Source organism: Rhinolophus hipposideros (genome assembly GCF_964194185.1).
Source record: "Rhinolophus hipposideros genome assembly, chromosome: 9".
NCBI lineage: Eukaryota > Metazoa > Chordata > Mammalia > Chiroptera > Rhinolophidae > Rhinolophus > Rhinolophus hipposideros.
Window position 1 is genome coordinate 9,202,974 of NC_138055.1, and position 26,671 is coordinate 9,229,644.

Genomic DNA, 26,671 nt, shown 5'->3' on the forward strand with positions numbered 1-26,671 from the left:
TGGGGCCACCGAACCTGGCAATCAGGTTAAACAAGGAAGAGCCTTGGGCTGGGTGAGGTAAGGGCTCTGTGGAAATCTCTAGAAGGACCGACAGTCAGCTGGTCAGAGTTGGAGAAGCAGGGCTGGGCTGGACATCCATTCAGGCAACCTGAACACCCAGGCAGGCTTAATAATACTCTTTAATCACAGCGAACATTTATTCAGTATTGAACATGGGTCAGCACTGTGTTTAGCGCTTCATATACGTTCTTCAGGCTCACAGCTACCCTGCCCAGAGTGACAGTTACAATTCCCATTTTACAGATGGACAAACTAAACCCCAGAGAGGTTACATGACTTGCCCAAGGTCCCATAGCTACAGAAAGGCCTCCCTGTGCCTGAGACTAACACATCTGAAGAAAGACTGTGGGGACAGGAAGGGTTGTGATCTACACGGAGCCTGGAAAGCACAGATCATGAGCCCCAGCTCCATCCAGGAGAGACGGGGCTCCTGACTTTCTGGTGTGAGTATCTGGCCCCCTTGAGATGATACATCTAGCTGTCACTAGCATTTTTTTCCACACCATCCCCCCCATGATCTGGTCCCAGGCTCCCCCAGCTCTGAGAAGATGGTCACTGGCTTCCCAAGGAGACTTATCCTCCAGGGGGAGGAGAAGGAATGTGCTCACCAGCCAGAATGTAGGCTGTTGGATGCTTATCCTGCCTGCTGCTCATTGCAAATTGATCCCCAGTAATTTCGTCCCGCTGCCCACCTGGACACCTACCTTCATCATCTCAGGTGAAACCTTTACCCATTTAAAAATTCTCTCCCAAAGAAAAAATGCAAGGAAGACATTTGTTTATTTATTTATTTTTTAGCATCTATTATGTGCCCCACGTGCTACGTATGTTAACTTTTTAAATTAAAACAAATTTTCAAAATCCTCACAATCCCCCCGGGAAGAAGGTACTGTTTGCTCCCTTTCACAGCTGAAGAAACTGAGGCTCGAAGTGACTTGCCATGGCTGCTCAGCCTGTAGGTGACAGAGCTAGGACTTGACACTCACCCATTTGATGCTAAGAACTCAGTGCTTCCCATGCCACCGTCCCTGACCTCCCTGCTCCCTCTGTCGTCTCCCTGAAGACGACGTTGGGAGGGGTAAGCAGGGAGGAAAGCTGGATGGAGATGACACCTGTGCTGATCTGTTTGTTCTTTGGGAGGCGAAGGGCATGAGAGGAGATGGGCAGGGATCCCAGAGATCTCAGGACCAAAGTCCCCCAACTGTTTCAATATTTCCAACAGCAGGAGGCCAGTGGACAACAGGTCCCGGAAGCCATGGCGGACTTCTCCATTAGGCGCCGTGGGCACAGTGCCTCGGGCCCAAGGACACTTTAGGGGCCACTGATATGTTTTACCATCTCATCAAATCAGAAGAAGAAAATGAACTTTTAGGTAGAAGACAATGTTTTAATATATAATATTGATATATTCATTCTAAGCAGTCATAAAATATAATTATATGTGTGTGTGTGTTTATATCTGAAGTCTGACAAGTCAGTTCTCGAACGCATCCTAGAAAAAGTGCTACACGCCTCATTGCTGAATATCACTATGGTCACCTTCAAAGTCCTCCCCTTGGGAAGCTATGCACCGACGTCAGTGCCTAGTCCACCCTTCAAAGCAATTTTGGAACTCTTTTTCTGGAATGGCCATCAGAGCTGTCGTCATATTACCCTTGATGTCCTGAATGTCATCAAAATGTCTTCCTTTCAGGGCGGCCAGATGGCTCAGTTGGTTAGAGCGCGAGCTCTTAACAACAAGGTTACTGGCTATGTGCACGGGATGGTGGGCTGCGCCCCCTGCAACTAAAGATTGAAAATGGTGACTGGACTTGGAGATGAGCTGCGCCCTCCACAACTAGATTGAAGACAATGACTTGGAGCCGATGGGCCCTGGAGGGGGCACACTGTTCCCCAATATTCCCTAGTGGGGGTGGGGTAAAAGTCCTCCTTTCAATATTTCCTTTATCTTTGGGTAAAGAAAGAAGTAATTGGGGCCAGAGCAGGTGAGTAGGGAGGGTGTTCCAATACAGTTATTTGTTTACTGGCTAAAAACTCCCTCACAGACAGTGCCGTGTGAGCTGGTGCGTTGTCGTGATGCGAGAGCCATGAATTGTTGGTGAAAAGTTCAGGTCGTCTAACTTTTCATGCAGCCTTTTCAGCACTTCCAACTAGTAAACTTGGTTAACTGTTTGTCCAGTTGGTACAGATTCATAATGAATAATCCCTCTGATATCAAAAAGGGTTAGCCACATCGCTGCAACTAGTTCGCGAACTTAATTGTCAGACCTCATATGTGTATGTATAATATATAATTTTTTTTAATGAAGGAAGGGGCCCATGAAGGCAGAAGTACCTCAGGCATAGGAAAGTACTAATGGGGCCCTGGGAGATTGTGAGGAGAACATTCCCACAGGCCTGTGGGCTTAGGTTCCAGGTGGGGTGAGTTGCCTCCCTCACAGACAACACAGGTGGGGCATGGGGCTCCTGATAACAGAATAATATTATCTGTTAACTATTAATGAAATGCCAGGCTTTGTCGTCTTCAATCCTCACAACACTTATTAGTCTCAGGGGGAGACTGACTGAGAGAAGTAAGTAGGCCGAAGGTCACACAGCTAGGAACTGGTAGAAATAATATTCCAGTCCTGTACCATCCTCCAAAAGACATTGGACTCCCTCCTGCCCCCAGGGGCCTGGGACTTTCTGAAACCTTCCATTGCGGTGTGAGGAATTATTTTCTAGTTCTTTCTTGTGTCCCAGTTTGTCTCCCCTGCTAGACTTCGTCTCTTTAAGGCCTGGCTGTATTTTAGACTTTTCTTCTAGGGAGGCCCTCAATCCCATACATTTGAATAAACTTGTATGTGCTTGTGTGACATGAGAGAGTCCCCGTGTGGCCAGCTCGGTGATGTCCTTCTTGGCACCCCAGAGGTGTATACACTAGCAGCTTTGTTATGGCTGCGCTTAGGGCCTCTTAGCACAGCCTGGTGGCCTCGTGTGCAGTTACTGAGGGCAGATCACTAAGGGCCCATCACAAAGTCCTGGGAACCTGCTTCAGTGGCTGCTTTGTTCACTTAACACTGTACATGATTAAGGAACCATGGTCATAAAGGGTCTCCCCAAAATGTTATTTTTGATGGCTGCATAATATTTTATTTTCATAGCCTTATTAACTTAGCCAATCCTGTATTATTATTGATGTTTCACTTTCCAACTCTTCCCCAATGACTGTTAAAATTGTTATTTTTGCTGTTCAGTAAGTCAGTCAATAAATACAAAGCACTTACTAAGTGCTGAGGAAACTACCTGATCATCTAGCTGGGTTTAAAGGTAACCCTTGGAATACTGAGCAGGACATCCCAAACGTATGAGAAGTGGCCAGAGTGGTAGTCAGAGGAAAATTTACAGCCTTGAGTGCTTTTATTTGTAAAAAGAAAAGATGAAAAATCAATGAAGTAAACGTTCAACTTGAGAAATAAAAGAAACACTAAACGAAAAAGGAAATGATCGTAAAGGAAAACAATAAGGAAGGAAACAAAACCAGTAGCTGGTTCTTTAAAAAGATCAATATAGTAGAATGTTTGGGGACATGAACAGACGACCAATTCTGTAGTCAAGAGGCCTTCATGAATATTCTTTATCGCACCAAGCTTTCGATAACAACTGCTTGGTAAAGTGTATTAGTTCTGTTGCTGTGTAACAAATTAACAAAAACTTAGGAACTTAAAATAAGAAACATGTTTCTCAGAGTTTCTGTGGATTAGGAATCCAGATAAGATTTAGCTGGGTGCCTTCTGGCTCAGGGCCTCCATACGGCTGTAAACATGATGTGGGCTACACCAGCCATCCCAAGGCTTAAGTGGGGGGAAATCCACTGCCAAGTACACTCACATGGCTGTTGGCAGGCCTCAGGTCTTCCTTGGCAATTGGCTGAAAACATCAGTTTCTTGGCACAAGGACCTCTCCATAGGACTACTCAAAAGAGAGAGAGAGAGAGAGAGAGAGAGAGAGAGAGAGAGAGAGAGAGAGAGAGAGAGAGAGAGAAAGGGAGAACTCACAGTCTTTTTGTGATCTTTATTTTTGCTATCAGTCTTTTTGTAACCTAATCTTGGAGGTGACATCCCATCACTTTTGCCATATTCTAGTATTCTGTTAGAATAGAGTCACGGGGTCCAGCCACACTCAAGGGGAGCCATTTATACAAGGGTGTAAATACCAGGTGATGGTGATCATTGGGGGTCATCTCAGAGGCTGCCACTACCCCAAAGGTTTAAGGTCATACTCCTGGAGATCAGATATTCTTTTCACTAAGTGACAGCCGTGTTACGGGACTTGACAGTCATCTGAGCAATGGGTTGGTAGTCAAGGCAAGCTCTGCTACTTACTAGTTGTATACATCCTGGGAACCTTTGCTCCCTATCTGAAAAATGGGGTAATAATAAAGATCACCTTGAGGATTTCTTGAGTTTATTGTGGTGAAGGCTGGAGAAAATGCTTTCTAAAGTTCAGAAGGTAGGCATTATTAGGAAAATAAGGTTGGAGATGCAAGGGTAGATGATCTTTCCTTCCTTCCTTCCTTCCTTCCTTCCTTCCTTCCTTCCTTCCTTCCTTCCTTCCTTCTCTCCTTCCTTCCTTCCTTCCTTCCTTCTTTCCTTCCTTCCTTTCTTCCTTCCTTCCTTTCTTTCTTTCTATCTTTCTTTTTTTCTTCTAAAAACCTTTCATTGATGTAAAACATACATGCAGAAAAGTACACAATTCAGAACCCATTATCTTTATCAGTATCCATTATCTTTAAACACTTTTCTAAAACAAGTTAACTTTTAAGTTCTCTTTACTTTTTGCACTTTCCAAAACCTTCTACAGTGAGCTAGAATTACTACTATAATCAGAAAAATACTACCTTTACAAGGTGTAGTTTCTGTTGATTAGAGAATTTCCGTGTATAAAGCACTTTAAAACTCCTTATCTTACTTGGGCTTTGCCATGGGCCTGGGAGAAAGGCTGAGAAGGAATGAATTTCCTTGTGGATAAAATGAGGAAATCACTCTCCTCTTGGGGTTGGCAGGTGGTGTCTTATGTGAGCACCAGGCAGCGAGCCACATAGGCTCCTGGCATGGAGAGCCCTCAGCTGGGCCAGCTTCCCAGCTCCCCACCCAAAGAGGCCACTGCCAGCTCTAATGGAAACTGCTCTGGCTTGCCAAACCAGGGCTCTAGAAAAATTCTACTTCTGGGAATCTGCCCTAAATAAGTTGTCATGATGCAGTCAATCTTTATGTGCAAATAGATTTAATGCAGCAGTATTTTTAATAGCAAACATTTAGAATTAATGTTGAGAGTTCAGCAGAAGGAAATTGGTTAAATACATTTAGACATTGAAAAGTGGAATATTTCACCTGCCATTAAAATATAGCTCAGAAATATAGATTTGTGGGCTTTAATGTTTACTGAACGAAGTAGGATCAACAGTTGCATAACAGAGGGGTGTCTAGCATATAAATCCATAGAAAACCGCCAATGGAAAGAAATGTGCCAATAAAGTTTCCTCCTGGAGTTGGGGTTATGAGTGATGGTTTTTCTTCTGAATTAATAGCTCTAATTGTCTGTGGTAAACATGTCAATTCCACAAGTAGTAGAAGTAGAGAAACACATTTAAATCCCCAGTAATCCCTCCCCTCAGCCCTCTCATTCGCTTCTCCACTTTTAACAGTTAGTTGGTTGTAGATATTTCTAGATGTTTTCTTTGAATCCACCATATATTGCTTTTCAAATGTACATGTATGATCAGAAAAATCATGGGGTGAGGGGAGAAAATAAACCAAAAGACTCTCAAAGTGAATCTCAACATCCTAGAAAACAAGAACCTTAGAGGTGTTTTACCAAACAAGTCTACCTGTTTCAGGAAGAGGAAGTAGGTTCAGGGACGCTGGGTGGCCTGCCAAGCTCGTGGAGCATTTGTGCCCGTCTGTGCTTGGCTCCTGGCGCCCAGTCCGGCTCTGCTCTGGGGCAGCTCCCTCAGGATCCTGGAGGAGGCGGGAGGCTGGGATGGAGCGAGGCCAGGAGGATGCTTTGGGCTGAGTGGGGTGGGCCCCATGAGGAGTCTTCTGCTTGTTTGTTCTGGGTACTGGGCGATGTGGGAGGAGAGACACCTGGGAAGAAGGGACCAAAGTCCTCATTTATGGCCTTGGGGAGTTAATGTGTAATATTCTAGGATATAAGCTGGCCCACGAGATGAGCTCCTGAGCCCAGGCCTCCAAGGAGTGACCGAGAGCTGCCTCCGGGAGCTGCCACCATGTCGGTGAGGATGCTGGCTCCAGTGTTCATCCACATCTTTGTCTGAATGGGGTTGGGGTGGGGTTGCTAGGGGAAAAGTGTCACTGCCCCTCTCCAGGCCTCAGTTTCCCTATCTGAATAGTAAGGAAGTTGGACAGATCATCTCTGCAGCCCTTTAGCACTGAGGTTCTCTGCTTCCTCCACCACTGTGCTGAGACTGTCTCTTCCACTCTCTAGCCTCAGTTTTCCCATCAGTAACATTAATAGCAGCAATAATAACTGCCAACATCTGTTGAGCTTTATAAAGATGAAGAAATTGAGGCTCGGGGATTAAATTACCCAAAGTCACAATCTGTACATTGCAGGCTCTTTGAGGTCCCTGATTCTTTGATTCCAAGCCTAGCTCTTGCCATAGCTTGCTGTGTGGACTTGGATGAGTCACTGCCCCTCTCTGAGCCGAACTCTCCTGCTTTTGGGGCACTGAGTCACAGATGGCCTCTTTTGAGGATTAATTAGATGGTGTATTAGTTTCCTGTGGCTGCCATAATAAATTTATCTTCTTATGGTTTTAGAGGCTAGAGGTCTGAAATCAAGGTGTCAGCAGGGCCAGGGCCACGTTCTCTCTGAAGACTCTAGGGAGGATCCTTTCTTGTCTCTTCCAGCTCCTGCTGGTGACTGGCAACTTGAGGCGTTCCTTGGCTTGTACCTGCTGCACTGAGTGTCTGTCTCTGTACTCAATGTCATAGCTTTCTCCTCTGTGTGTCTGTGTCTCTGTATCCCTCTTCTTATAAGGACACCAGCATATTAGATTCACGGCCCACCCGAAACCCGTACGGCCTCATCTTAACTAATTACATCTGCAAAGACCCTATTTCCAAATAGGTCACATTTCCAGGTTCCAGGTGGACATGATTTTTTGGGAGACCAATACAGGCCAATACAGGTGGGATGCAGGGTCTGAGTGTGACAGAAGGGGGTCATGTGTGGAAGGGATGAAGCTCTCCCCACCCTCTGCCTCTCAGGGAGGACCTTTGGGGCCCAGACACTTTCCTCACTTTCTCCTTCTCATGGTCATCCCACCCACCCCCTTTGTTTGCTCCTTCTCCAGAGACCACCTAGTCCAAGTCTCTTATATTATAGATCGGGCAACCGAGGACCAGAATGCGGCACAGCTGGCCCCAGGTCACTCAGTTAGGAACAGAGCTGGCACTAGACCTGGGGCACCGACACTTGCCCCACCTCACCCCAGCTTTGCCTTGTCTCTATCTGGGCGTCAGACTTTGTTGAGTGGGGACCAGGATGCCTGGCCTGCACATCCCACAGGTACCCCTATTTGTCCAGCTGCATCCCAACCCTGGATAACGAAGTAATCATAATAATGGCCACCCCTTTCTTTGCCTTAGCCAAGCTCTATGCATGGCAAACACGGTCACAAATACTCCCAACCAGCTTGAAGGTAACCTCAGGGACTTCAACAGCATCTGTCATACACAGGACACTCAGCAACTGGTTTTAAGTGAATAAATCAAATCAGCCCATTGTATAGGTGAGGAAAGTGAGATTTGGAGAGGGGCTTTGATGGACGTTTCAGACATGGGACTTCTGGGGTTTTATAGATTCTTGGTTTTGGATGGACCAAGACCTGCATGCCTTTGATACAGTCATTTTCTGTTAGGAAATTGACTCCAAGTTTGTGCGGGAACTAAACAGATCCTTGTTTGGGGGATTCTGCTAAGGCCACTGTGCTTTCATCACTTGAACATGTTTGAGAACTGTGAGGTCAGAAGGGACCACTCTACCCATTTCATAGATGGGCAAAATGAAGTACCCTCAGCTGGGCTCTACATCTCCAGATCCAGCTGTTCTTCTAATCAGGCGGTGATGGATGAGAACAAAGCACAATGGGCAAGAGGGGTCTCTGGGAAGCTTTGATCAGAGCACTCTGGCTCTTTCCCTTTTCAGCTCAGCTGCCTCATGCGGGCCAGGTTAAGATGGGTTGATACTGATGAAAAGCATCTGGAAATGAGGGTAATTGATTTTTTGTGTGGACTGGTTCTCTGTTGGTGCAGGGGAAATTTGAGATTATGAACATGAACATGAAGTTGGGGACAACCCTGAAGATCAAGGGCAAGATCGCTGATAATGCTGATGGGTGAGCAAAAGGGCAGGTGGGGGGACTTTCCGCAGACCTGGAACAGTCCAGGAAGGTGGGGGCAGGGAGGGCAGCACAATGAGATGGTCAGAGATGAGAGTGATCTCAGGCCAAGTGGGCTTTCTTTACATCCTTGCTCACTCCCATACCCCTGCGGGATCCTCTCCTCTTAGAACCTGCCTTCACATCTGAGGCTAGGTGTGGGGACCCTATGAACTTCACAGCTGACGCTATATGCTCTATTCTTTGGCCCAACAGACACTGAAGGGGTTGGTGGCGTAGCCCCTGGAACTCTGCCCACTCCTGTTCGTCAGGTGCCTCTATTGAAAGTCCAACCCCCCAGGACACCACCCTCTTTACCCCGCTGAGTGGCTGGGGGCCACCCTTTCACACACGTTAAACCAGAGGCAGCCACCAGGGGGCGCCAAATGACCTCGTTTGCATCCTCTTCATTAGAAGCAGACACATAGCATCTACTTGGCGGGGTTACAGCTCAGCACTGGGCTCTCATGTGTGTAGAACAATTTCAGCATTCCTTGGGACTGACCTCCATCACCTTTTGGTTGGGAAGGGGACAGGCAGATGCATGGGATAGGAGCCAAAAGAAAAGTCACCCCTTTCTCCTACTTGGGTCCCTCCAGGTTGCAGACACCTCTGGTCTGAAACCTCCTGAAAGCACCCCGTGACCCAGAATGTCCCATTCTCAGGGACCCTTAAGGCCTAATCTAGGCTCCCTGTAATGATCCTACCAAGAAGTCACACAACCCGGCTTGCGTTTCTCTAGGGAGCTCTCCACTTTAGGTCGATAACTGTTTATGGCCAAACTTAATAGGTCTTCAGATAGCTACAGACAGCAATTCTCTCCTCCAGGACAGGCACTCCCAATTACTGAAACTCTCACTATCAGTTCTTCTCCTGTGCTCCTAATGGAATGTGATATTTCAGTGTCCAGTCTGACCATGTCGTCACCTCCTTTGTTTTAAGGCACAGACCTCAATTAACACAACCTTTCTTTGGTGATTGTTCCAGCTGTGATCAACCAAGACCCTGTGACCCAAGGTGTTTTACCTAGGGCTGGCCCCTAATCCTCACCTGTTACCCCTTCCTCTGCAGTTTCGTGATTAATCTGGGCCAAGCGACAGATAAACTGGACCTGCATTTCAACCCACGCTTCAATGAATCCACCATTGTCTGCAACTCATTGGATGGCAACAAATGGGGGCAGGAGCAACGGGAAGATCACCTGTGCTTCAGCCCGGGGTCACAGGTCAAGGTGAGGTCAAAGGGAAAAGGGGCCTGAGGACAATGTCAAAGGGAGAGCCCAACTGGTAGGGAACCCTGGGCTAGACACGTGCTGGCACGGTTTGAGCCACCAGGCACAGCCTTGGCCAATTTCCAGGGTGCCTCCTGCCTCTCTGACACCCTCCTTTCCACTGCAGTTCACCATGACCTTTGAGAAAGATGAATTTAAGGTGAAGCTGCCAGACGGGCACCAGTTGACCTTTCCGAACAGGCTGGGCCACAACCACCTGAGCTACCTGAGTATACATGGTGGGTTCAACATCTCCTCCTTCAAGCTTGACTGAGCAGGCAGCACCTCACCGGAATGACGGACTCCTGGCGCTGACTCCCTATCCTGAACTGCTTCTGTCACACGGGATTGGCAGCCTTTGGGTCTTCACTCCCCACCTGCACTTCCTGCCCCTCTGACCCCATTTTCCTCCTCCAAGGCTAAGAACTAAAGAATCCATCTTTATCCAGTCTTTCTATGGCAGAAATTGTGGTTGGTGTTTTCTATGCATTTCAATGCTCTCAGCATCCTCATGATAGAGGAAACTGAGGCTCAGGACTGCCAAGTGGGGGTTGGGACATGCTCCCAAATACCTCTAAGCACCCACTCCTGCCTACCTATTCCCTGATATTACCAGGGCAAGTGCCAAGCTGCCCTGTGGGATTATGGGGCAGGCACTGGCTCCAGCCACCTGGGCCAGGGGCTATTCCCGGAACTGCAGATAAGGGCTCCCACCTGGGCCTCTTATCACAGGAACATTCATTCCAGTCTGGCTACTCATTACCTAGGCCCATCCCCTCACTGGGGGCCCACAGGGGGGTTTGGCTTCCAAACCCAATGCTGAGGATATTTAAGCAGATGGAGCTGACGCTGTTCTCCCAGGTCCCCAATCATCTTGCAGGACACCTTTTATCAAAAAAGCCTTTTTTAATCAGGACCCAGAGGCAGATCTGGGGTGCACAGGAAGTTGGGAGGGTCACACCTGATTTTTCTCTAAGGCTTCTGGGACAAGAGGGGGTTGGGGTGGGAATGTTGGGAAGCAGCCTTAGCAAGGGCTGGGGTGCAGCGGAACCCTGCTGGGGGCAGCTCCAGGATGAGCTGGGGCAGGCGGTCCCTTTGGGAGGAAACAAAGGCCCTGTGTGGTAAGCTTCCTACCCCCCACCCAGGAAGGTCACCTTCCCCAGCACAAAGGCAGCACTGTGAGGCTGGGCCCTGCAGCCAGTGGGGGGAGGGCTGAAGAAATGGCCATTGGGTCCAGAGTGACAGTGCGGGGAGGCAGGTCAACCCGGCAGGACCCTCAGGAAATCCAGGTCCCAGAAGAAGCCTAGTCTCCCTCCCATGTCTATCCTGCAGAGGAGTGGAAGGGTTTGGGGGCAACTCAGGTTTTCCCATCTGTTCTTGGCAGGACCCAGCTGTCAGGTGAGGGACTGGCTCTGCATCTGGGCTCTTCATGGGCAGTGGCCTGAGGCTGGGCCAGGTCCTGAGCCCACGCTCAGCCGCTCACACCCTGACCTCGTCGTCCACCTCAGCATCGGCAAACTCAAAGGTGCTTGCTTGCACCATGCGGGGCACGGGGGCCCTGCTGCCGGCCCGGGGTACCCCCCACTCTTCGTCCAGGCTCTCCCAAGAGGCCCGAGCCTGGGGGAGCACCTCCACCAGCTCCCGCCGAGCATCCACCTCAGTGTAGTGGCGGGTGCCCCAGCCTGCTCCCCAGTGCCTGCCAGAGGCCATGTCAGCAGGGGGGCGGGGACACTCTCCCACCGGGCTGACCCTCGCCTCAGCCATTGGGCCCAAGCCAGTGGTGACCCCATTGGGGTAGTGTCCACGGGGTGGAGGGCTTGAGGCAGGGGCTGGGGGGTTTGTGGCAGAGGATGGAGGGTTTGTGGCAGGGGCTGGCGGGGTTGCAGCAGAGGCTGGGGCTGGGGTCTCAGCTGCAGAGGCTTCTGAGAGGCTCATGACCCCCAGCAGCTCGCTGAGGAGAGAGGGCCCAAGGTCGAGGTCCAGGCGGAAGGACAGGAGGGAGTCAGAGCGGCGAAGCTCAGGCTCAGAGGGGAAGGAACTGTCACGGTCTCGGTCACGAGGCTTTTCTGGGCGAGACAAGCGGGAGATGGTGCAGAAGCCGGAGTCCAGGCCTAGAAGAGAAATGGGGAGTGGGGTTAGAGCTGGGTCCTTAACCAGGAATTGAGGAGGGGAGAGCCAAGACCAACCCCAGCTTGCTATGTGGCCTCTAGCAAGTCACTCTCACATCTGGCCTCAGTTTCTCCCATCTCTCCAATATAGTGAACCCCATGGCCTCTTGTGTGGACCTCCTGTCAATCCTGGAAGCTGAAAATGACATAATCCTCATTTCCATTTTGCAGATGAAGAAAGGAAGGCTCAGTTTGGGAGGAGGGGAAGGGCTTGACTGGGCCACAGTCTGATGAGGTGGAGCCAAGCCTGAACTTAAATCTCCTGGCTTTCAGTCCCAACTATGAACTTGGCTGTGGCCCCTGGTCTCCTGCCATGACAGTGGCCGATGGCTAAACGTGAACCCACAGCATGTGGGCCGATCACAGGGATGGAACCAGCAGCTAGGGTCTGATGGACAGAAGTCACAGACTCAAAAGACAGGCAGATGCTCTCCAAAGGTTCAGCCCCTGGCTCCTGAGCTAGCTATCAGGCCTAAGACATAGTGGGATTACTGAGGACCAGCCCTCCCTGGGGTTCTGGGCAGTGACCTGCAGGGGGAGCACTAGAGGCAGCCGCTGGTGGTGGGGGCAAGGCTGCAGGGAAGTGGATGGCCACCAGGTGGCAGTAGGAGCCCTGTCCTCAGGTGAGCTGTCCAGCAGAGCGCAGGCGGCACCTGCCTGTCCCACCAACACAGGAAGGGCCCTCTGTCCTCTGTTCATGTGAGTGATTTTCCAAATTTGTCAGTGTATTTTTGGGAGTGAATTGGTTCCCACTCCTTGACCACTCTCCATCCACGGTCTAGGGTTTGGGCCTGACCTCCATGGTGAGACCAAACGACTGTGTTTCCCTTAAAATAAGACCTAGCCAGACAATCAGCTCTAATGCATCTTTTGGAGCAAAAATTAATATAATACCAGGTATCATATCATATCATATCATATATCATATCATATCATATCATATCATATCATATCATATCATATATTATAAAGACTCGGTCTTATATTACAGTAAAATAAGACCGGGTCTCACATTTAATTTTTGCTCCAAAAGACGCATTAGAGATGATTGTCCGGCTAGGTCTCATTTTCAGGGAAACAAGGTACTGTGGGGGAAAAGAGCTCACGTGGAGGCTTGGCTGAACCATCAAACCCTCTGGGCCTCAGCATCTGAAAAATGGGCAAATAACCCAGGCGCTCACCATAGCTGGAGTGGCCGTCCGTGGAGCCAGCAGGGCTGCTGTCGAAGCTGAACTTGCTCACCACAAGGCTGTCGTAGGTGGCCTGGTTGAGCTGGGGCAGGGAGATGGCATTCTTGATGATGGGGGAGACGGCGGGTGGAGCAGGCGAGGGAGACTGTGGGGAAGCTAACCTCCGGGACGGCAACCCCACTCTGCGCACCTGCTGTAGCTTCTTGGCCAGGAAGCTGCGGGGCGAACGGTGGGTGCCCCCAGAGCTGCCATGGTGGTTGCTGAGAAAGGACGTGTCACCGAAGACATCCCCACCGCGGCCAACGTGCATAGTGTGGCGGAAGTCTCCAAGTGGGGGGCTGATCATGTCTGCAGTCAGCCGCCTCTTCCCCTGTGAGCTGGATACCCAGCCCACAGGCGAGAGCTTGCCCAGGTTCATGGCAGGGGTTCCTTTGGCCCCCTGGGGGCCGGGCATCAGCTCTAGCTGTTCACAGCTGCTGGCGCATGCCCACTTAGGGCCTAGAGTGGGTGGTGAGCTGGGATCAGGGTGCACTTCTCAGCCCCCTCCTTCCCAGTGTAAGGCGGTGGACAGAGGCTGCCCCTCTGTTCTCCTAAGGTGCTGCCCCCAAATACTGAGGCTGTGGGTGGTCCATGGCTTGTCTCTTCCTACGGCCTGGCTCCTGGACTGGTGGAAGCAGCTATAGATGGTCTGTCCAAGAACAGAGGAGGCACAAGGTGTACCTCAAACGTGGACAGCCCCCCGCTTTCAGGTGGAGACCTGAAAGACAGAGAGAAACGTGATGGTAGGCTTGGGGAATCCTGGGTCCAAATACTAACAGCTAAAGAGAACACACAATGACAGCCAACAACAGGGTGGGAATCATGGACAAAACGCCGAGCAGACACACAAAGGAGGACACACTGTGATTCCATGTATAGGAAATTTAAGAACAGGCAAAACTAAACAGTGATAGAAATCAAAATTGCCGTTGCCTTTGAGTGCCTTTTGATTGGCAGAAAAAAAATTCATCAAGCTGTACACTGAAGATGTGTGTATGGTCAGACAGGGCCCATTTCTGAAACACCTACTAAGTGCCAGTGACTTACGTTCATCACTCATTTAACCCATACAACAGCCCTGAAGAAGGCACTATATTAGAGGGGAGAAACTGAGGCACAAAGAAGTGAAGTGACTTGCCTGAGCCTACAGGAAAGGAAATGGTGAAGGGCCTCCCAGATCCCTTGAGCCCCAAGCTACACTGCCTCCTGTTGGCACATTGAGCAAGTCACTTCCCTTTTCTGTGGGTTAAATTGTCTCCATTCAATGGCCAGGAGGTGGTGCCCCGCAAAGGCTTTGAAGAGCTGTGTAAACAGCCTAGCAGAGGTTCCTGAGAACCCTCCGCCTTCAAGGTGCTTCCTGGAAAAAGGATCCTGTGGTCAAAGTGGCTTTTTCCAGATGCCTCCTTAGGCCTGAGCATATTATCATAGTTTGTCACAGTGACGTATGAGCTTTCTCATCAGGGAACAAGTTTTGGAAAAAGCTCAGCTAGTGCCGAAAGCTCTTCCTTGCCCACTCTCACCCCTCCTAAACTCCCCACAACGCCCATCTTCTCTAAGTGACTCTTGGTCTGACCCTATCCCTTCTAGCATCATCGAAAGTGCCGAAGGCTGAAGGACACCTATGGGCCTATGGTCCGACCACCAGTTTTCCCCTGGCCCAGAGAATAACCAAGCTGGCTCAAGGTCACATCAAGAGAACTAGTTGGGACTTGAACTCAGAGCTTCTGACTCACAAAGCCTTTAACTTGCTCCTGGAGCCCAATCTTGTCTCCCCAGATTGGCAGAACCCTCTGAGGGTGGGGCAGCTGCCTGGATTTTCCTGCCTTCCTCCTTCCCAGCCCCAGCTTGGGATCTGCACATGGCAAGTGCCACATTAATACTGGTTTAATCAGGAGATCTTCATGCCACAGGATAACCTTCATGCCAAAGGATTGCCCCTTGCCACCTTCCGAGGGAGGGTAGGTAGGAGATTCAATGGCCTCACCATGTGACCTTGGGCAAGTCACTTACCTCCACAGGCCTGGAACCTCTGCTGATAAAAGCTGATAATAATCCTAAACAAGAACTTTGCTGCCACCTCCAAACATAAAAATCTCAATACTTGCCCTTTAACTATTATTTGAAATTCAAAATAGGTTAAATAACAAGATAAAAACAAAGAAGCCAATAAAACAAAGCTTGCTTTGTTTTCCGACTACATTCTCTTCCCTTTCCAACATCTGAGCCTCCCCCAATCCTAACTCCTCCCCCTGGGGGGTGGGGTATTCTGAATCATCCCTTTCCCTGGCACCCATGGCACCAAGAAGTCCTCGTGGAATGTTTGTTGTAGTTATGAGGCGCTCTGCAGTTGGCCAACAATTATATGATGTCACCCGACTCTCCAACAGCCCCACAGAGCTGCAGGGTTAGCCCATTTCACAGGGAGAGCCAAGGTTCAGAGGGAAGGGACTTGGCCAAGGTCACACAGCAGGTACATGCCATAGGCCAGGCTTCCCTGCTTTGCAGATGAAGGATGAATCTCTGTGGGAAGGAATTGGGGGGCGGGATGGGTCATTCTGAAATGTCATATGGAGGGGTCACTGTGTCTGCCATGTGACCACATCCCCCTCTCTCCTAGCCCCCCAACTCCCAGGCTTCTTGAAGCAAGTCTCTCCTCTCCTTCCATGACCACTGCAACTTGGGAGACCAGCTTCTACCCCAATCTTGTGATGATATCCCACCTCCCAAATCCTCTGGGCACCTCCAAGAGGTTTCCACCTGCCCACTGCAGTAGAGACGATGCCATGTTGTGGGGCCAAAGGCAGGACACTTACTGGGGACAGCTTTTTCCCACGTGGAAAATCAGAACAGCATCAAAAGCTGGTCCCCTCCCAGGAGAACTGTAAAAGTGTAAAGTGCTGGAGTTAAACCTCCAGTTGCTGGAGCAGGGTAGCTCTAGGTTCAAATCCAACATCCTTATGCTAACATCTCTCATTCTGGGGATGCGTGGTGGCAGCTATTTGGCTGCAGACCACAGGGTATTGCTGGTGATGAAGTGTGCCCCACCAGGCCCTGGAGTAAGCAGGGCTCGGGTTGTCCTGGTACAAGGCCCATCTCCCCTCACTAGGCCTGGAATACTACCTGCTAATGCTCACAGCACCCATTTCACAGATGAAAAAAAGGCACAGAATGGGAATTATCTTGCCCCGGATCACAGAGTAGAAAAGGGAGTGGCTGGGAACATCCCAGGATTCTGCTAACATCAGAAGTAAGTGTTGGGGGCCGGTGGCGGTGGGTGAAGGCTCTAGGGGCGTAAGGGAGAGTTATGGGAAAAGGCCATAGCCAGCAGGGGAGCCCGGGAGGGACAGGCCTGGGAGGGAGGAGAAACTCAGCTCTGCAGATTCAGTGTGCCTGTGACTTGGGTAAGAGTCGTTACCGTGCAGCCTCGGCGTCCCAGGAGTCTTTATATTTACTCCATAGAGAATAGTCAGGCCTGGGCACATGGTGGGAGCTTACTCAATGGTGGTAATGACCGCAAAGACACGGTTTGAGGCCCCAGGCAGGGACCCTGTATTGGGAGAGGCCAACAGGGGCCGCTGTGGAGGCACATGTGGTTGGAGGCAGGCCAGGAACCAGTCTGACCGCAGGTGGGAGGGCAGGGGCGCAGGCGGGGGGCATCCGCACCCTGGCGCTCACCTGGGGGTCACCCGTAAGGCCGCGGTGTCCCGCGAGCGGCGCCACCTCTTATCCTGGAGGCCACTCGCGTGCACACAGCCCCCTCCCCGCAAGGGTACCCTGGGTAACACCACTCCTACCTATAGACAGCGGGCCCTATTGGTTAGGGCTACTCTGGCCCCTGGAATAGGGGTGAACTCCTTGGGGGCTGGCTTCTCATGCTCCTCAAAGGGCAGCCGCTTCAGGTGGAGAGACAGACAAACTAGGAGCGGGTTAGGAGGAGGGTGCACAATGGGCCATCAGGGAGGTAGGAGGAACGGGGAGAGACGCTTCGAGCCCCACCATGCCAAGTTACAGCCAATTCAGCCCTTCACTGGGCGAGGCAGTGCGCTACCGGCCAAATCTCCCACAGACAAGGGTTATAGTGCCCGCGCCGCGTTTCGTGCCGCGGTGGCCTCCAGGTCAGTTCCTTCGCCTCTCTGAGCCTCAGTTTCCCGGTCTAGAAAATGGGGTTCAGACTTCGCAGTCTTGAGAGGTTGGGGCAAGGATAGAACAACTCCAGGACAGTTGGGATTGGAAGTCCGGGAAAGGCTTTAGCCATAAAAGATTCCTTCTGGGGGAAGGAGGTTCGAATGTGGAAAAGTCGCTCTGCGAGGGAAGGGGACAGCCAGCTGCCTTGGCCCGAGGGGAACCGGACGAGATGACCTCATCTGCTGCTCCGGCCTGGAATGCAGCGGTTGGGGAGGGGGCTGGGTGCCTGGTCCCTGTCCCCAGCGGGACCCCACCCCCCCACTTCCCGCTCTCTGCGCCGGCTTCGTCAAGGGGCCCGACATTCCTACACATCGCCCCCTCCCGGTTCCTTCCCTTCCCTTCGCAGGGCAGGAAGGAGCTTAGACGGACCTCGCTCAACCCCCTCCTCCCGCCACCCGGTTTACCGCTCCTTCCCTCCAATTCTCTGCCCCGCTCCGCCTGCCGGGAACACGGTACAACCACCCGAAAACTCGGAGCGTTCCGGCGCCACTCCGCGCGCAGCGCTCCAGGCCTTCCTGTTGGCACCCGGGCGCCTTCGGCAGGCCGTCCCCTCCCCCGCCCCAGCCCGGAGAGCCTAGGAGGGTGCAGAGTCTCTGCGGGCGCCGCACACCCCCGCCACGTCCACGACCACCCGAGGCTGGGGACCCGCGGGCCAGCTCGCTGTTACCTTCTCTCCGCGAGCCCCGGGGACAAGGGCGAGGGCGAACGCGGTAGCAGTGGCGGCGGCGGGAGCGCGTCCCGGCGCGCAGCCGGGGCGAGTCGCTGGGCCGGTCTGCGCCGCCCTGGCCGCGGGCTCCGCGGGCTGGCTCCGGGGCGGGGGCGGGGTGTGGGCGCGCGCCCTCCTCCCGCCTTCCCCCTCCCGGCCGCGGGCGGGGCGCCGGCCCCCTCCAGGGCACCCAGCACACCGCCCCGAGCGGCGGGGGCGCCAGGCCAGCGGTCCGGGGCAGGAGGAGCTCGGGAATGTGCGGGTTGCCGGGGCTAAGCGACTTGGGTCGCCTGCAGCCAAACTCCTCCACTACCGGCTCCCCGCGTGGCCTTGCGGCGCCCTGAATTGCTAACTCGCTCCTGGGCATCCCAGGCGCTCCCTGAGGGAGTTTGGGGAACCGGGAAGCCTGACCTCGGAGACCTTGAATGCCTGAGAGACTCGCTTAGATCTTGAGTTCTACCAACTGGGGTGCCTACTCCCTTTCTCCCAACCCTCCATTTCTTTCAATCCTATACAGGCCCCGCTGGTGCCAGGACACAGACTTGAGCCAGACTGGGGGCAGGCCACTGGCAGAGTGGTGTGGTGTGGTGGTCAAGAATACGGGACCCTGGAACCCAACAGCCTGGCTTCTTAGCCTGGCTTTCCCTTTGCTGTGCCTTAGTCTACCTACCTGTAAAATGGAATGATAAAAGCAGGCATCAGATGTTATGTTATTAAGTGCTCTCTGCTCTGTCAGCACCTAGGAGGCTTGCTGAACAGGTAAATGAGATCACACCTCAGATAAATAGATTCAGAAAGCTTTATTGGACACCCCTCAACCCTGCCCTTGAGGGTCAGGGGTCCAGCTGTGCACAGGACAGGACCTGACCCCGTGTAATCCTCACAGAGAGGAGAGAGATCTCTGATTCTTGCTTCATGTTGTTTTGTTCTCTGATACTCCCCTCGGACTGTGAGCTCCCAGAGGACAGGAAGGAAGTCCTGAGGACTGTTCTGAAAACCGAGAGACCCCTAACATAGCTTGCAGGGGGCAGGGGCTCACCAAGGTTTGTAAAGGACACATAGCCATGACACACACCTGGTAGGAGACAGCACCAGCAAAGGCTCGGAGCTATGGATCTGCCTGGAGGAGACAGGTGTGGCTGGAGAAAATGGTCTGAGCACTGACCTGGCAGATGAGGAGCCCTGTTTACACACAGATGGAGGAGACTAGGTTTTGTTCAGAGTGCTGCGGCTTTTTCATTGGCTCTCTGAATCCTCATGCTGGCCAACAACGGAGGGAGTTATTTGCACAGCTGGAAAAATGGAGAAACTGAGGCGCAAAACATTCCAGCACTTGCTTAAGTGTCACAGCAGTAGGGCTGAGACTGCAGTGCATCAGAGCTCTTTTCCTGGCGTTAGGCTTTGTCCCAGGGAGAATTGGGGACAGTCTCAGAGGCTCTAAAGAGCATGGGTGAAGAAGGGAGCTGCCCCTGAGAGGCAGGGACCAATGGGTCGGGGGCACAGTCAAGGGTTGGGAGAGAACTGGGCCAGTTATTGAGTGCTTAAACTCGGGCCAGGTGTCCAGCCTCACCGAAGCAGGTATAGGAAGCCAGTAGGCAGTGTGATCAGGTGCCCATTTGGAAGCTCTTGGGTGAGCGCAGAATGGACTGGAAGGACAGTGATGGAGGCAGGAGCTACTCATGGCAGTAGTAAGAACCAGTAGTAATAACCAGCCTTACAGCCTCTTAACGCATTATCACATTTAATCCTCATGAGAGCCCCGTAGGGACAATACTGCCTGCCATCATGTTCCTTTTGCAGAGAAGTGAAGGGACTTGCTTAAAGCTGCTCACTGTGGCAGGATGTCCATACTTCCCACTTTGCCCAGGACAGTCTCGGATGACACCTATTGTCCCAGCATAATTATTAATAGTACTACCTTGCACTTTCAAAGGTGACCTGGTTAGACAATAACAGTGAGCAGCTGTTTACACGTCACTCTAGTCAGAGGGTCCTCGGAGCAGCTGGCAAAGAAAGCAGTTGGTGTGATATCAGAGGCCCTGAACCCAAATCCTGGCCATTGGCTTCCCATCCGTTGTGTGACTGAGGGCAAGCTACTTGGCCTATCTGACCCTCAAGTTGCTTGTCTATAAAATGGGTATAATTCCAGTATGGATATTTGCTACTTGTGGATATTTACTACTTGTGAGCTGCAGAGAGATGGCTAAGAAAGTGGTCTTACTGGAAATGGTTACAATCTGCCACATACTTGCTCCATCTTCTTTAGCTCTAGGCCGGGGGTGGTCAAGGGACCTTCTTACTATGTGCTAGGCACTTTGTCTCCACTAGCTCACTGTTAGGAAACCTGTGAATCAGGAATTCTTTGCCCCATTTCACAGATGAGTAAATGGATGCTGAGAAGAGCTCTCTCTACTTATTCAAAGTCTCTCCAGATAGGAGTACCTCTCCATGTAGGCTGATTCCTGTTCCTGGCTCACTCCTGATTTAAGTATCGAACTCAGTTTTTCCCTCTGAAAAATGGGAGAAAGGGAGGGGTCTAGGCATCCCTGTGAAGGATGCAGGGATGATGGGCAGTCCCCATTTCCCTTGGTTTTCTTCTCCCTCAATTTCCTGTGGTCTCTTTTCCCTGTCAAGAGGCTGTGTGCAGTAGCGCAGGGGTTAACTCTGGCAGAACTGTAATCACCGTGCAGAATGCAGAACAAATGCCTGCCAGCTGGGGTCTGGGGGCTGCTAGGTGGGACTGGCTGCCTGGAGCTCAGGAACCCCCATCTTCTTGCCTGTCCTAGAGGAACCAGACCCCTTGGGCCATATAATCACAGAGCTCAGCTGCTCCCTCAACTCACCCCTGCAGGTTGGGTGGGCTGAGACATGGGGCTTATTATGGGAAGGAGGAAGTTTCTGGGCAGGGAGTCTTCCTCGATGGAGCTAGGGCAGAGGGGGCAGGGCACAGCTAGAGAGGGGAACGTCCTCCTTGGGGACTCAGAAATGCCAATGGCTGCCCATCAGGCTCCAGTAAAGTTCGGAGTGGGAGCCTTGAACTGAGTAAGGGGGCTGCCCAACAGCCCCCAGCTCAGCCCCTCCCTAGGGCACAGGCACCATTTCCATCCCAAAGTCTGGCTGGGCTTTTGGTCAGTTTATACATCTGCTCACTGACCCATTGATTGGTCTGCCCCGTCCTCTATCTCTTGAGTGTCCACTGGTCCATCTACACACAGATGCAGTTGTCAATCTATCCATCTCCCCACTCCCCACCCATCCATTTACCCACATCCTCACCCACCCATCCAGTCACCTAACCACTTACCCACCCCTCAGTCGACCCACTACCTATCCCCCTGTCCATTCGTCCATCTACCCTCCCTCCCCCCATCCACCCACCGACATACCCACGCACCCTGCCACCCCCATCCATTGACCTACCTATATATCCACCTACGCACTCCATGCAGCATCCCTTGATCTACTGCCCACACCCGCACCCATCTCCCATCCACTTGTCCCCCCCGGTCATTTCCTGTCCATCCTGTGACGCTCATGTCGACTCATCCCTGGCCTCTGCTGACCAACATGGGTCTTTGAGTGCGTCATCTTTCTCACGTGCAGAAACCTCGCTCACCTTCCTCAGTGGGACTCCCTTGGGCAAAACATCCTGGAAGTCTGCTTTGAAATGTCACCTCATCCTGGAGGTCCTCCTTCGGAGCCGGCCTCTCCCCTGCACCTGGTCCATCCTCCATGTTGGTATCTGTTGCCCCTGTGAGATTTTCAACAAGACAGTGATATCTGTGTTCCTGGCACGTTTGGGGAATGAATGGTCACGGCCAGCATAGGAAGGGGGTCCTTGACCCCCAACTATACTACAACCACCATAAGGGCAGGTGCCCTCCACCTGGGACCCACTCCAGGGACACACTTCATAGGCTGGACTCCTGGCAGGGGCTCAGACTCACCTGGGCATTGCAGGCGGAAGGGGCAGTGTTGGGTTTTCTAAGAGGTTTGTGCTATGGACGAGTTTCCCCAGCTAGGGGAGACAGGCAATGGGCCAAGGGGGCTACCGCCCGGGATCCCACTTCTGACCAAGCATGCATTTCTAGTCAGACAAACCCGAGTTCAAACCTCCGCTTTGCCTCTTACCAGCAGCGTGACCTTGGACAAACCCCTTCCTGGCCTGGGCCTCGTTTGCAGCATCTGTGATGAGCTGTGAATTTCACTGCCTGACCCATGACCAAGGAAGGGTAGCTATTATTATTACTAGTGTTATCATTTTCCTTTCCCCAGGAGGTGATTGCATCTTAAGTAAGGAGGTGACTTCACGTTAAGTAAGTGTCTGCTGTGGGCCAGGGCTAAGCAGGGAACCTTGTGAGGAGGCAGCGGTGAGAAAGAAATGCCATCCCTGCTCTCTGGAGTCATAGCCTGGAGGGGAAGACAAAGGCCAGGATATTGATCAGAATAAAGGACCAAAACAGTAGTAGAAGGGGCCGGGAGGCAAAGGACTGCCTGAGGAGGTCCAGGGCGGCTTACTGGAGGAGGTGGCATTTGAGGTAGGCCTCATGTCTTGGGGTAAGATTGCCCATAGGTAGAGCAGAGGAGAAAGCAGGCCTCAGGAGTGTAGACGAGCTGGGAGGGGCCCACCAGAGGGGAGAGAGGCCTTGAACGCAGTGCTAAGGGAGGAGGGGCGTGGGAGGGCCCTCTGTGACATGGACTAGGCTGGGCCACTGCCTTGCCCCCTGTGATGGCTGCCCTTAGGTGTCACAGACCCTGGGCCTTGGGATTCTTGGGGGTTCCCATTTCATTAGCAGAGGCCAGGCAGCCGTCTGGCCCAAGATTCCCCCCTCCGCTCACCCTCGCTGATTTTGGAAGAGGAATGTGCTGTGAGGGAGCCACGGGATAGAGACCCTCCTGGAAGGAACCTCAATCCTCTAGTTCCTTCCTCATGCCCCAGAGCCCTGAGAGCCAACACTTGGTGGGGAGTTTCAGGGCCTCAGAGGGCATCTGGGGACACTGAGACCCAGAGAGGGTAGGACTTGCACAGCGAGACTGCAGTGGAGCTGGGAGTCCTCAGCAAGCATACACCCCATAGCTGCCTTCAGTGTGGGTGAACATCTGTTGAGTGCCTACTGTGTGCCAGCTCCCAGACTAACAGGAAGAAACAGACAGGCTCACAGATAGTTAACGCTCAGACGGAGCATAGACTTGGCATGGCTTCCAGGAAGGCTACCTGAAGGAGGTGGGATGAGCCTTTACATAGACTGTGCAAACCAGAAGGTGCGAGAGCCCGGCTGGGTACACGAAGTGTGTGTGTCTGGCACAAGTATGTGCACCATGGGGAGTCAGCCAGAGTGATGAATGAGACGCTGGCAGTCAGGGCCCTGCCTGGGGCTGGCGGGTGGCCTGGGGGCTGGGTGATGGCAGATTAGTCCCTGGCTGTCCTGTCCTGCTATTGCTGGAGGTGCTGCCTGGGTGTGAGTGGGTTCTTCGGAGCAGTAAGGTCAGGATGGGAGTTAATCCTCAGGGTATTTTGGAGGGCGTGGCCTCGAGGCCCACTGGGAGAGCAGGGCTCCAGAGGCAGGCAGCTGTCAGGGCAGGAAACGCCTCTGGAATTCCTGGCTCTGGGAAAAGGGCAGACAGGCTTGTGGAAGAGTTTTCTCAGCCGGAGCCTTCCAGGCCGACTCAACTCTGGATCTCTCACTGCTCCACAGGGAAATGGGGGTGGAGAAGAAGGGCCCCCACCCCTCCAGGCTCCCTTTCTCCTGGAGAACAGGACAAGAAGTCGGAGGGGGGCTGAGGAAGGATGTGGGGTCAGTTCCTTCAGCTCCACCCTAAGGACAGTCAGATGGATAGATGGAGGGGGAGTGGGGGTCTGAGGCCCCTGTAGCTGCAGGGGGTGGGGAGGGACAGCAGAAGGGTCAGGGCCAGGTGACCCTGTCATCCCAGGGGTGATGGGGCTAGGTTGTCCAGAGCTGGGCCTGGCGTCCAGGAGCCTGGATGGAAGGGCAGTGAGGAGGGTCCTCCAGGAGACTTTTGTTCTCAATGTGTGTGTGTGAGGGGCAGTGTGTGGAGAGAGGAGGGGTGGCGGTGTGGAGGGGGGCAGGAAAAGTGTTTGACGAGCAGAAACAATGGTCTATTCTCTGTTGTTCAGCCTGGGTCCAGAGATAGGCCTGTGGGCTGGAGGCCAGCCCTGTTTTGCCCTGACCATCTCTAGTGTGGCCTCCTCAGCCAACGGGGCCCTTGGGGCTTTACGTGGCCCTGACTGGGTGGGGTGGGGGCTCCTTCCTCCCCCCGACTAGGGGTTCATTCCTGGACATGCGGGTCTGTATTCTTCTCACAAAAGCTACCCACTTCGGCTGATGAAGGGTTTTCGTGTGCATGACTCCTTTGTGGACGCAGAAACAGAGGAGGGAAAGCAGCTTGCTTGTGGCACCCGCCTGTTCCTTGCAGAGCTGGGAATCGGCCCCGGTGCTCCTGGCTGAGTCCTGGGTTCACGCACTGACACTCCACCCCCACTACTCCTTGGCTCCTGGTTTCCTCCTCCCTTTTTTGGACAGATGATAAGAGGATGCTTATCAGAAGTGAGGGGGCTACTGTTTAATATTCGGCTCTCTGAAGTGCCTGGTAAGAGTTCGAGCTCTCACCTCGGTGCTTCACATGCATTTGCTCTAGTAACCCTCCCGACACTACCGTGCAGAAGAAGAAACCAAGGCCAAGGTGGTCAAGTGACTTCCTCAGCTTCTCACAGCTTGCAAGTGGTCCCCCTGGATTCCAGCCCAGGTCTATGGCATCCACAGTGTCTTGCTGCCCTGAGGGCTAAGGATCGGAGACCACGAAGGGGCCGTGATCTCAGTCTCAGGATGTGGGAAGGACCTCACGTGTTGCACATATATCCTCCTGAGGCTGGAATTGCTTAGAAGCATCCCTGACTGGAGAGTGTTGCCTCTACTTACTCCCCTTTGTAATGGGGAGCTCACTCAAAGAGGACAGCCCTGCCAGTCAAGATTTTCTCCCTGAAATGGAGCAGAAATCAACTCCTCATAACCTCTGCTCACTGCTCCTCCTTCCACCTGCCAGGGCTGCACACAGATGCCCCCGGCTGTTCTCCCTTTCCAAATATCTATCTAGGAGTCAGAAGAGCTAGTTCCCCCTAATCCCAGCTATGGATTGTGGGCAAGTTCCTTAGTCTCCCTGTGCCTCAGTTTTCTCATCTGTAAAATGGGAATGATGATGCCTGTGATCAAAGTAGATGGCTTGGGACGGAGCGCCACAAAGCCAGGCTGGGGGTGTGTCATAGTTATTATAGATGCTCAGGCCCCTTGTACTTCTCTGAACTGTTTCATGAACTTAACTGTCATATCACAGCAAGTACTCACTACGCACCTACTTGGCACCTGGCAACAGGGCACCGTTATTGCCTTTGGACTCAGGAATTTGCGCTCCAGCTCACAGAGAGGAGACACAAAAACTCTGAGCACATCCTCCTGGGTAAGTAGAGGATGTGAGGAAACCAGCCCAGAGAGGTGAAGTGACCCATCTGAGGTCTCACAGCATCTTTCCCCAGGGTCATTGACCAATTGATGCTCACTAGGCCATTCCCCTGTCAGACTTGCAGGGGTTAACTGGGCTGACTGGTGCCCAGACAAGCAGAAGGAAGGGGCTAGTGGAGAGAGAGAGGTGGGGAGGGGGTAGGCCCCTCTAGGTCTCTGACTCCACCTCTGTGGGCAGCTTGAGCCCCTGCCAGCCCCTTGTTGACTCAGCCGGCCTCTCTTTTGCCAAGGCCTGCTGGCCAGAGTGTCCATGGGGAGGTTCAGGCCACATTCTTCTGGTTGGAGCCTGGGGGGTGGCTGGTACCTCCTGGTGGAGTCCGTGTGCTACTTTGTGGGTGCTGGGACAGATGCTGGGAAATGTTTCTTGGGGATCAAAGCAGGGGAACCAAAGGGCCATGGCAGGGTGAATGGATTAGCCTGGGAACTGGGCACATGGCTCAACTTTCTCATTAATGAACTAGGTGATCTCAGCAAGCTACCACTGCCTCCCATGCTCATCCCGCCTCAGTTTTCCCATTCATCAAATGGATACAATAATATAAGCCCAGTCTGCCCTACCTCATAGCTGTTGGGAGGATCAAAGGAGAAAACGAGTTGGGCCGGAGTGAACACTCTTTGTAGTTCAAGGGCCTACACACATTGGCTGACCAGCCAGCCTGGTGTTCTCTAGGTGAAGTACATGAAGGGATGCAGGAGCAGCTCTCAGCTGTGGCATGAGTCTGCCCACCACCCCTGCCTCTTCCCCAGGCTTGGCATAGTGACAACAACAATAATAACACTACCTTTCAGGTGCACAGTGCTTCAGAGTTTACAAAGCCCTTCTATACCCGTTATCTCAGGTCACCCTGCCACCTCCTGCCTCAGGGACTTTGCACTGCTATTCCTTCTGCCCAGCACATTTCACCCCCACATGAGTGAAAGGCTGCCTCTTTCTCAGCGCAAATGCCACTTCCTCAGAAGTCTACCAGCCCACCCACCTAAAGTAACCCCCCCAGCATCCTCCATTCCACACCAACTGCCTTGACTTTGTTTATATGGCAGAACCGTCTGCCCCCAGGACTTTAAGCTCCATGAG

At 52.5% G+C, this 26,671-nt stretch overlaps 2 protein-coding genes across 4 annotated transcripts; one reads left to right on the plus strand and one right to left on the minus strand.

Annotated features, from left to right (window-relative positions):
- Window positions 1-6,328: 6,328 nt before the first annotated feature.
- LGALS2 (galectin 2) lies at window positions 6,329-10,047 on the plus strand (the record flags this gene model as incomplete). The annotated part of the gene is made up of 4 exons (XM_081060507.1): window positions 6,329-6,334; window positions 8,379-8,461; window positions 9,575-9,734; window positions 9,901-10,047. The coding sequence occupies 4 exons, from the start codon at window positions 6,329-6,331 to the stop codon at window positions 10,045-10,047; spliced, it is 396 nt and encodes a 131-aa protein (XP_080916633.1).
- A 615-nt stretch (window positions 10,048-10,662) lies between these two features.
- Window positions 10,663-18,154, minus strand: CDC42EP1 (CDC42 effector protein 1). Of its 3 annotated transcripts, XM_081059306.1 has the most exons (5): window positions 18,023-18,134; window positions 15,984-16,049; window positions 13,322-13,888; window positions 13,123-13,213; window positions 10,664-11,884 (listed from the first exon to the last, which is right to left on the minus strand). In XM_081059306.1, exons 3-5 carry the CDS (start codon window positions 13,583-13,585, stop codon window positions 11,253-11,255), a joined length of 987 nt encoding a protein of 328 aa, XP_080915432.1. In that variant the 5' UTR covers window positions 13,586-13,888; window positions 15,984-16,049; window positions 18,023-18,134; the 3' UTR covers window positions 10,664-11,252. The 3 variants fall into 3 exon arrangements, with proteins under 3 accessions (XP_080915430.1, XP_080915432.1, XP_080915431.1); XM_081059305.1 differs by having other exon boundaries at window positions 13,123-13,888; window positions 18,023-18,154; XM_081059304.1 differs by lacking the exon at window positions 15,984-16,049 and having other exon boundaries at window positions 10,663-11,884; window positions 13,123-13,888; window positions 18,023-18,145.
- Between the last annotated feature and the right edge of the window lie 8,517 nt (window positions 18,155-26,671).

Excerpts from the sequence above, each read along its gene's own strand:
- CDC42EP1 (XM_081059304.1), bottom strand. The coding sequence starts at position 13,585 with ATGCCCGGCCCCCAGGGGGCCAAAGGAACCCCTGCCATGAACCTGGGC. Across the intron at positions 11,885-13,122 it reads GGACGGCCACTCCAGCTATG|GCCTGGACTCCGGCTTCTGC; the intron begins GTGAGCGCCTGG and ends TTTCTCTTCTAG.